General features: G+C 55.4%; 3 protein-coding genes across 3 annotated transcripts; 1 reads left to right on the forward strand and 2 right to left on the reverse strand.

Annotated features, from left to right (window-relative positions):
- Positions 1–1,543: 1,543 nt before the first annotated feature.
- On the forward strand, positions 1,544–2,494 carry CCM_05337 (ribokinase; the record flags this gene model as incomplete). The annotated part of the gene is made up of 1 exon (XM_006670481.1): positions 1,544–2,494. The coding sequence occupies one exon, from the start codon at positions 1,544–1,546 to the stop codon at positions 2,492–2,494; it is 951 nt and encodes a 316-aa protein (XP_006670544.1).
- Positions 2,495–2,832: 338 nt separating this feature from the next.
- Positions 2,833–5,729, reverse strand: CCM_05338 (ubiquitin-conjugating enzyme; the record flags this gene model as incomplete). Its single annotated transcript, XM_006670482.1, has 10 exons — positions 2,833–2,944; positions 2,986–3,390; positions 3,436–3,538; positions 3,586–4,428; positions 4,498–4,546; positions 4,601–4,675; positions 4,764–5,458; positions 5,513–5,530; positions 5,579–5,607; positions 5,668–5,729. The coding sequence occupies 10 exons, from the start codon at positions 5,727–5,729 to the stop codon at positions 2,833–2,835; spliced, it is 2,391 nt and encodes a 796-aa protein (XP_006670545.1).
- A 388-nt stretch (positions 5,730–6,117) lies between these two features.
- CCM_05339 (DUF1014 domain protein) lies at positions 6,118–7,228 on the reverse strand (the record flags this gene model as incomplete). The annotated part of the gene is made up of 3 exons (XM_006670483.1): positions 6,118–6,616; positions 6,766–6,985; positions 7,159–7,228. The coding sequence occupies 3 exons, from the start codon at positions 7,226–7,228 to the stop codon at positions 6,118–6,120; spliced, it is 789 nt and encodes a 262-aa protein (XP_006670546.1).
- Positions 7,229–10,200: the final 2,972 nt, after the last annotated feature.

The raw sequence follows: 10,200 nt of genomic DNA on the forward strand, positions 1-10,200 counted from the left end.
GCCGGCGCGTACGTCACGAGCGCGCGCCCGTCGGCGCCGTGCGGCACCAGCACCGTCGTCACGCCAAACGACGGCCCGCCCAGGCTGTCGGTGCTGCAGAAGAGCACCTGCCAGGCGTCGCGGATACCGCGCAGGCTGGCGCGCGCGCGGTCCGGCGCGCGCCGCAGACGGAGCACCTTGCCGGGCGACCCGGCGCAGTCGGCGCCGGCGGGGAGCGTGTACCACGGATCGCGGCTCGGCGGTAGCGCCTCGGTGGCGTCGTCGGCGGCAGCGGTGGTGGTGGGAGCGCTGAGGAGCGCCAGCAACGGCAGAAATGTATGGAGGAGATGCATGCTTTTTCGGGGCGGAGGGAGCTGCGTGTTCTTAGAAGCACAAGGGTGTGAGATGCTGAGTTGGAGAAGCGGCCAGAGGCGGTATTATTATATACAAATCCGCTTTTGTTTGTAGCTGTTGTTTGCTCGTCTGTGCGGTTGAGTCTCCGGGGGGCGTGGGGGGGGGGCCACGACGTCCCGATGGTTTGCATAAAGATATTACCATGACGCTTGAAAAGTGGCGCGGGCTGCGGTCATTATCAAAAAACCGGAATCTGTACGGATCCGTACAACAGGGAGGGAGCTGGGCATGTCTTGACTAGCAGCAACTGTAAGAATGTCTCACTCTGACGTGGGGGTAACATGGTGCCTTGTCGCCATCTCGTCTTATCTGCTTCCTTCCCGTTTCCCTATTCTTTGTCTCGGTCCCGGCTCGTTCAGGGTCCTTGATATCTTGACCCCACAGTCTGCTCTCCTTGCTCATTTCGTTGCCCGCCTCGATCGGCTCGGGGAGTTTGCAAGGAGGGCACCTTTGCAAACCCCATTGCGCAGCTCCGGTTGGGTAGTAAACGGGTGCAACCTGGTTCTGATGTCTGGACCCATCTCGTAAAGGTCGAGGCGACAATCCGCTGTCTTGGTGTTGTACCATGTTGCCGGCGAGGCCTTTGTTCCACAACCATCAGCCGCAAGACTCTCGCAAAGGGGAAAAGCAAACCGCGTGTACAGCACCAGAATGCTATTCTCCAACAGATATCTTTTTTCTTCTTCTTGAAAATCGTATTATGCGTTGGCGGTCCGAGCACTCTCTGCCAGCACAGCCTTCTTCATGCCGTGACCGTGACGAGTTGCCAACGTTGTCGAGGCCATGCGCCCCCGCCGGGTGGCTTGGCATGACTCGGTTTCGGGCGATCCAAAAGCTGCCTTTTGTTAACTAGGTCATGATGGGAAAGATGAATGCCCACCAGAATCGGGGAACACGGTCGACAACCCCGAACCCTTGTTACGCTAGTGTGGAGGGGCAGCTAGAAAACGTCACGAAGGTGGGGTGGTGCTCAAAAAACCATACGAGTGCAACGTCTACAAAACTGAACCTCGTCTTGTCTGTCCATCTCTACCTTTCTTTTTCCTTGCTACGTTTCAATCCGTGAACCACGTACTCATTTCTTCACTTCCGTAAAAACAAACAAAAAAAATCCTCGTCCGAAACCAATCGCCCACCCGTCTCCCCCACCATGGCTCCGCGCATCGTCGTCCTCGGGTCCCTCAACATGGACCTCGTGTCCTACGTGCCGCACCACCCTCTGCCGGGGGAGACGCTGACGGCGAGCCACTTTGCCACGTCCCCCGGCGGCAAGGGCGCGAACCAGGCCGTCGCGTGCGGGAAGCTGTCGCGTTCCTCGTCGTCGTCGCTCGACGCCGTCGCCGAGGTGGCCATGATTGGCGCCGTCGGGGCCGACGCATTCGGCACGCAGCTCCGCGACAGCCTGCGCGCGTACGGCGTCAACGTCGACGGCGTGCGCGTGCTCGACAACGCGCGCAGCGGCATCGCCCTCATCGTCGTCGACGAGCCCTCGGGCCAGAACCGCATCATCCTCTCGCCCGAGGCCAACCACGCCCTCCGCCCGGAGCACTTTGCCCAGATCCCCGGACCCCGCCCCGACTTGCTCATCATGCAGCTCGAGATCCCGTTCGACACCGTCATGCAGGCCCTCGAGGCCGCCCGCCGCGCCGACGTGCCCGTCCTGCTCAACCCCGCCCCCGCCCGGGAGCTCCCGCCCGCCGCCTACAAGGACCTCGCCCACCTCGTCGTCAACGAGACCGAGGCCGCCATCCTGTCCGGCGCCCAAGAGTCCGACCTCGACGACGTAGAGGGCCTCAAGCGTGTCGGCGCCATCTTTCTCGAGAGAGGCGTGCACAATGTCATTATTACGCTGGGCGGTCGTGGCGTATACTACGCAACGCGAGATGGAAAGAGTGCGCTGGTCGACGCGCTCAAGGCTACTGTCGTAGATACCACCGCCGCCGGCGACACCTTTGTTGGATCCTACGCCCTGGCCGTTGTCAACTCTACAGGCGCTTTCGATATTGATACTGCCATTCGAGATTCTAACAAAGCTTCCGCCATCACCGTCTCCAGACGAGGAGCTCAAGTATCCATCCCTTGGAGGAACGAGCTGCAATAACATAAACACAAGCATGACGAACCCTGAAAATACTAAAATCAAATTCAAATCCGACTTGCTGAAGCTACTACTTAATTGATGTTACACTACTTTAGAACCATGCATTCCAGCTCCAAGCGCCTTGCGCAGATTCCTCTCCGTCAGTCTTGGGCACATTGATAGATGGTGTAAGGCTCCTCCAGATACCTGCTGCAAATGATTTCCTTTTTCTCAATGACCCTGTCGTGCTCGTCGTGTTGCTCGTGTTCCGGCTGCGACATGGTCTGCTTCGCAGTGAGCCCATATTTAGAACCTGTTTTCTATCACGTCTTTCGCCCCCAGGAGTAGGCGACTGCACCTCATCCCGCGGCACTGACAAATTGCTCGCCGTCATTCTCTGGCACATATCCTCCATGGAAATGCCGGGTCGGCGAATTGGCACTTTGGGCGTTGCGTCTTGTGAAGATGTTTCTGAAACATTGCGATGGCCAGAGCTTTTCCGATATGCATACCTTTCGGACAGCTTTATCCTCTCCAACCATTCTGCAACTACATCTGCTTTCCAGTGTCTTTGCATTACAGATTGAATACTTTCGAGCGTGTATATCGGTGGCGGCGACCATGCGGACCGAACATTGTGCCGCTTCAGAGCACCAATCGCAGTCGTTTCTAGTCTCGTACATCGTTGAGCCACGCCAACCAGTATCTCGTGACCAAAGTAGTCTGAAAACGCGGAATGGCTGTATGTAATTCTCACTTTCATATATGGCATCTGGGAATCTCCGAGCTGACTTTCGAGATCCGCCATCAGTTCCTCCGAGTTCTGTCTCTTGGGTGCTTTGGTTTGTCTCGCAATCGACTTGGAATCAATACAGATCTGGGCCAGAAGAAGGACCTTTGACCCCGCATACAAGATTCTAATTTGTTAGCACCGCTAGGCTGCAGCATATCAGTTCACTTACGTCGGAAATGACTGCTCGTGAAAGACTTGTAATACTATGGTCCCTTCCACTGGTAGAATCTCGACTTTTAGATCATGCAGGCACCCATGCTTGAAAAATAGATCTATTTGAATTAGCAGAAATCAAATCTTAACAAAGAACGATACTGACCCAAGTGGTGTTCATCCGCCTTGGGCTGAGCTGGCTTGGCCCCAGTCCCGTCTGCCGAATACGCATGCGATAGAATACCGGACACTTCAATAGTTGCCCATACATGGTCTTGTCCAAAGTAGCGACTATGGCCGTTTGTATGGATCGAAATGTGGGGAGACAGGACGTGAGGTAAGATGCTGTCCATGTTTATCGTGCAGTTGGGACTGTCTGTTGACGAAGAAACATGTCGAATGACGCTCGAGCTGGATCGCGTTCCTAGCGATTGATGTAGACTGCAGCCGCCAGAAACGAAAGAATTCCAAGAGTTGGAGTTGTCTGAAGCGCCAGAGTACGTACGGCTCGCCTCTCTCAACATGTCTTCTGCCTCTTCGGCCGTACGCGGGCTCATTATCTCGCTTTTGTCGCCGGAGCCAACAGGAAAAGGTACATCAAATGCCACGTTTGGACCGACCGAACATGGGCGTGGAGGAACAGCGCGCAGCTCTTCATCTTCAACAAGACGTGATGATAGGGCCCACAGACTTCGGCGCTTTGCGATATTGAGACGGTTGGCGCTTTGTTTCTGTAGCGGATGTGTAGTCTCACGAGCAGGGTAGACGGGATGCTGCTGATGAAGCCTGTCTGTCGTGCGGTCCGTCGAGCTTGGCGGCTTCGAGATGCGCAAGGGGCTCGGTCGGTCATTTTCCGGACGACGGCTGGACCAAGCATCCTGACCAGGCGGAGTGGAAGTAACGTATGGCGAGAGGTCGAGAGGCATGATGCTCGGAATATAGATAGATAGAAAATAACGACCCAAGAAGTGTAAAGAATAGCAAAGTTGTGGGAATAAGATAAAATGGTCTGATGATGATTGTGATGGTGAATGTTGCAGAATGAAAATGCTTTGTATCGGCAGGGGTATCTAATTACTTGTAATGCTACTACGAATTCCGTGAATGGCAGCCTCGTCCTTCCAATGCTGCTGTTATCCAAAGGGGTGAATGAAGGAAGGCAGGCGCGTGCGGAGCTATACCGAGGTGCCTAGCGTGCGCAGCAGGTTATCTTTGATGGATTCTGCCTCCGTTTCATCCATGGCGATAAATCGAATCTGATGTTTGTTAGTCGAACAGCCCTTTTTGGGGCGGAGAATGGAAACTTGCCAGTTCGTCGTTGATGGTTGTGCCACCGTAAAGGACATGCTCTGACAGACTCGTTGCCACACCCTTCTTCACTCTGTCCTCCCACACGCCATCCCAGTTCCACTCACCAGGCTTCCGTGTGACAGCTTGGCCGGCAGCCTTCTTCTCTCCCGCCGGCTTTTTGGGACTCGGTGTCGCCGGGGCGCCGTCGCTTCCCTGCTTCTCGCCCTCGGCCTGCTTCGCCTGCTGCTTCCGCCGGTGCGTCCTCCATGCGTGCCACGCACCGGGGTTTCCGGCCGCGTCCAGGGGCACCGCGTCCAGCACCTCTGGCTTGTCAAAGGCGTTTTTGATATACTTGAGAACCTGGTACATGGACGCCACTACAGGCCGGCTGGTCTGCATGTACGAGGGCCCCGCGGCACTCGAAGCGCCGGGGTCTGGGCTCGCAAACACGGGGGTCTGTTCGACGACGGGACTTGTTGGCGCAGAGAGGCTGGCCTCGGCACTGCGGCGCACCCTGCCAAACCACTCCGGGAACCCATGGCGCAGGCTGAAGCCCCCTGGCGGCAGCCGCTCGTCGTCGGTCGCGCTGACGGTTCCGTTGTCCTGTATGTCGGTAGTGTACATGTACGTCGTAAGAGGCGTAATAAGGGGATGAAAGATGTCGGTCGCAAAGATGATCATAGGAGCGCGCCGGGGGTAGGATTCGGGGAACAGGATTTGAAATCGTAGAATGGCGGGAGCATAGGGTCCTACAACGGTCAGCGCAATCCTCTACGGGATGCTGTCAAGCCCAGTCGACTTACCATCACGAATGAATAAGACTGTAGACCACACAGTCGAATCTCCTGGCATCAATGCGACAAACACACCGGAGGGACATGCTTGCTTTAAGCCGGTGCTGTTAAGCACAGTTAGCCACTACTCGACGAACGCTCGGGACAGGAGAAGGCACGCGTACAATTCGGAAAGCAGCTGCTGCTTCCGCAGGGCCGGTAAATTTGCCAACCTCAATGCCGACATTTCGGCAAAGATGATGACGCCAGAAAGCTCACAACATCTGCCGCCGATGACACTCCGTAGCCTATGTGGCCTGCTTGGACGGGCGGTGAGATGAGCGGTGGCGCATTCTGCCGAAACTTGTCGCGCGTTGGCGGGGTCGATCGCGGGATGGAGGGAGGGGTAGCTTGCTCGTTCGGAGGACCAAGACGGCGATTGTCGTAGACCGAGAACACATTCACAGGCTCAAAAACATATTGAGCGATATTCCATGTCGTTTGTATCTTGTGCGCGGAACATCCGGTTAATCTACGTAAAGCCTATTTTTTGTCACCCGTCCGTCCTCCAAAACCCTTTCGAATCCCAAGTATAGTTATCTCAAGAAAAAAAAAACCCGTAGAAAGGCAGCCGCCTAAGCACCCAGGCGCTTCTCAATCTTGCTCTTCTCGCTCTCGCGCACCTCCCGTTTATCGTCCCTCGTAGCATTGTACGCAGCCGTGACCTGGTTGAAGGGGTTGTCGGGGCTCTTGTCAAACTCCTTGCGGATGCGCTGCTTGCGCTGGTCCAGACGCAGGCCGGTGCCGCTGCCGTCGGCCTTCATCTCGTCGAGGCGGCGCTCCTCGTACGCGCGGTAGGCGGCCGCGAAGCGCCTCTCAGGATGTGTCTCAATTTTGGCCTCGCCGCCCGTCGTCAGCGACAGCGCGTCCAGTGCGTTGTCGATACCGCTGGCGTTGAGCGTGCTAGGCCCGTCGTCAAGCTGCGACAGGTCCAGGCCGCGCGTCTTCTTGATGGGCGCCTTGGACTTTTTGGCCTCGGCGCGCCCACCAGTCGCTTCCTCGTCCTCTTTTATCAGCGCGTCCTTTTCGGCCTTCTTCCTGGCGGCTTCCGCTCGTTTGGCCTCTTCGGCTTCCCTAGAGTTGTGAACTGGGTTAGCCAACAGGCCGTCTCGGCGCCGAGCCGCATGCTGCAGCGCTGTCTCGGGTCGCAGTATCCCGTGTGAGTTTCACATGGCGGTGACATCAACTGGAATAGACATCTTGACCGAGGTGCAGTTACTGACTTCTTGGAGTTATTCTTGGAACCCTTCTGCCAGCTGTCTTCCTCAACAGCTTCGAGCTGGGCATCTGCGGCTGCGTTCTTCTTGGCCGCAGCGTCGGCCTTGCGGGCGTTGCCCGCCACTTTTTTGGTGTTTTCTCCCTTCTTTCCCGCCATTTCTAGGTAGAAATTGTTCTGTGGATGTTGTAACACCGACCTTAGGCCGCTGTCTCGTGTCTCGTGTCCTGGTAGCTGTCGTTGTGCAGATTTGGTGGGGTCAACCGGGCGAAGGAGGCGTTTGATCACCCAGATAGACGACAATCGGGGCGGTGGGATTTACAGGACGTAGCCGGTCCTCGACTCTGCGCAGTTGATAGAAAGGGTGAATATGCAGTTTCTCGGTGTGACTGTGACTAACCTTGCGTGAGTTGCGTGACTTGCGGGTGCAGACCAAACTCTTTTGCGGGCCGCAAGCCTCTGTTCTCCATTACGTCAGTCAGGCATCCCAAGTCCACACAACGGTATAAGCTACGTCTAAATAGAGGCATTCCAGGATTCAATCCACGTTGAACATGAGATCTAGCAAACAATAAACAGTGAGAAAGCTTGATCTAGATGGTGTCGAAATAGCTTCACAAACCCATCTGTAGACTTGCAGTGCTAGGTGGACAAGGATTCGTATGGTCAGTGCTGACGGCAAGCCGCCTCATTTTGTACTGCAAGTAGCTTCCAAAGTAGATATCCGGTTGCTCATCTTTGAACAGAGAACTGAGTTTGTCATTTGCTTCAGTGCCACCGTCAGTTTCCGCAGGAGGCGCATCAGCGTCACCGTGCTGGTGCGACGTCTTCATCGCTTTCCGCCGCACTGGCTGCAAAGTCAAGCATCCTCGCGAAAACCAAATATGAGATATGAGGCTGTACTAGGGCTCAGCGTTGCATCGGGCGCAGGCTTGCGTCGCGTGCCGTGTCGTGATGCCTTCAGCTGCACGGCGCCGGCGCTCACCTACCAAGTCAGAGACCTTTGGGCCGCTAATACATCTATCACCCGAGACAGAATGAATGCGGTGAGGCATCGCAAGGGTCGGCAGCGTAATATTCGAGCATGGCCTGCTGTAGTCTCTTCGAACCCTTGCAGCTGTTCTTCGAGACGTGTAAAACGGCATGTGCGCATCACAACTGTCAACCCAGCATCCTGGCAGGACCCCCCACGAAGCTGCAGTGCGCAAGAGATGAGCGCAAGTCTGAGCTGCCGTGATGATTTTGGGCAATTTATTGTAAATGAGAGTTGATAGAGTACGCACTGCTCATGCACCGTCATACCGCCTTCTCTGTCTTGCAACAAGGGCCAAGCTTCCAAGCTGCGCGGTCTCAAGTCCGCTGCCCGCGAGCCTACTAGCATGGTCATCGATATGTCGTTCGCGCCAATGATCGATAACTCTAGCCGGACGTGCCGCTGGCGTAACTTTGTTCGACGCCGATTTTGCGACTTCTTTGTGCATCACAGTAGCTAAAGAGTAGTGCCCAGCTGGACAGGGAACAGTGACCGGGGGTGCGCGCCATGACGCCATTCTGCTGGCCGGTGCTTTCTTCTGTAGCAGATGGAAATTGCTTTTCACTGCCCAGTACGTACAGGTACGGTGTGCTAACTGACTCAATCAGTTTTCCTTTTCGTTTCTTTCGGTCTGTTTTGGGACACTGGTCGAATCCATGTCCCTGCTTGCGGGTCGCTAGTTTGGCATGAGATGATGAGATTGATGCGGTAGGCTTGTCAATTTCTCCAGGCGACCAGGGTCGCCGATGTCCCCATCCTGATGTATATCACCGACAGAAGCGAGATGACCGGGGGTTGGTCTTTTTGTAGGACGTGGGTAAGGGATGTGCGTCTCCGTACTGAGGCGGTCACTATGGTCGAAACAGAGTCTTGATGACAACCCCAGTAGACCGAGAGTAATTAGGAGTAAGAGTATCGGTTTATTAGTCTTGGTCCGGTGTTGATACTCGAAGACTCGCTCATTCTGCTTGATAATTAGTCTAGCCCTTTATTAGTCAGGAAACTATGACAGACTTTTCGCCACTGTAGCGCCTACCGAAGGAAATATGATACATCACGAGCTAGGCTTTGTCTGCCAGCACGGCTCACAAGTCCAAACCTGTCAATCTCTGATGTTTTGCCACTGAGACATCATGCGAGTTTCCAGAGTTGGTCTCGAAACCGTCAGCCAAGAACAATTGAACGCATTTCGTCCCGTGGGTGGGATGAAGGAGCCGGGACTTCGGTTGGCTCATGCCGGCACCAACAAGCCCTGGCCTCGGTGGCGATCCAATAGAGCGGCTCGGGGCTGGCCGGCAGTTTGCCAGTACTGTGCGGACAAGTATCTGTACAGCTGCGAGATGCACCCGGCAATGTCGCGGAACAAGGATCGTCGTCCAACTAGTTCAAATTCGGCCCGCCACCTGTTCAAAATGGGACACAAGTTCTTAGACTAGCATGATGTTTGCAGGCCGGAGAAATCCCACACGGCGGTGGCTGATTTGGCGCTCGACGGGGGTCACTCGAACTGCAAAAAAAGGAAGCAGCAAGGGCTGGGCAGCCGCTGCCTGTTCTGGCCCCCGTGAAGTTCGGCGGCCGGGGGCCTCGTACTTTCGGAGTTGTATTAGTGCCACGGGGCGACGGTGGGCTGATGTGCTCAGCGGGGGCGCGGCACAAAGGTTTCTTTAGCTTGGTCGGATGGGCTGCTGCTATTCGTCCGGGGACTCTGGCTCAGAGACCCGGTGGGTGGCATCCCTCTCACTTGTTGCACGGTTACACCAGCCGCCACATATAAGTGAGATTGCACAGCTGCTAATGGAAGTGGGATAGCGCACATCTGGCCCAATCACTCGGATGCAAGGAGACGCGTCTGTGCTGGTGGTACATTGTACGCCGACAGTGTCAACCATGTCTTGAGCGAAGGTCTGATTGATGGTGTGCTTCCATCTTGGCCATGTCGCATCTGTCCCAAGTCGTTGGTGGAAAGCGCGAGAACAAGTGCCATGTTGCATGGTTCGATATTGCGCTTTGTAATACCAGTATGTTGGTGCTGACGTAGGCTGCCAGGTACAGGGATCATACGAGGCCGACTAACACGGAAGGCTATCGTGTCGTCCGCATAGCTTCGTTGTCAGGTGATTGATAATAGCAAGGGTCAATTCCAGCAAACGATGTGGGCGGTATGGCATAGTCGAGAGGTAATAAGTGCGAACGGGCAGGGTAGCTATTCTTGGACTCGGAACATGTTCCCCTACCTGCAGTGGATATAGAGAACCGCAGTTATACCTGTTGCCTGCTATAGGGGCTGCTTTGATACATGTTGGCTTGGAATCCCGAAATTAGTAGGTAGACGGCCCATTTCCCATGGTCACTTACAAGCTTTATCGTCTTAGTGGCAAATGAAGGGATTTCGGAAGTACGGTATCAAAG

The sequence above is a fragment of the Cordyceps militaris genome (genome assembly GCF_000225605.1).
Source record: "Cordyceps militaris CM01 unplaced genomic scaffold CCM_S00004, whole genome shotgun sequence".
In the NCBI taxonomy this organism is placed as follows: domain Eukaryota; kingdom Fungi; phylum Ascomycota; class Sordariomycetes; order Hypocreales; family Cordycipitaceae; genus Cordyceps; species Cordyceps militaris.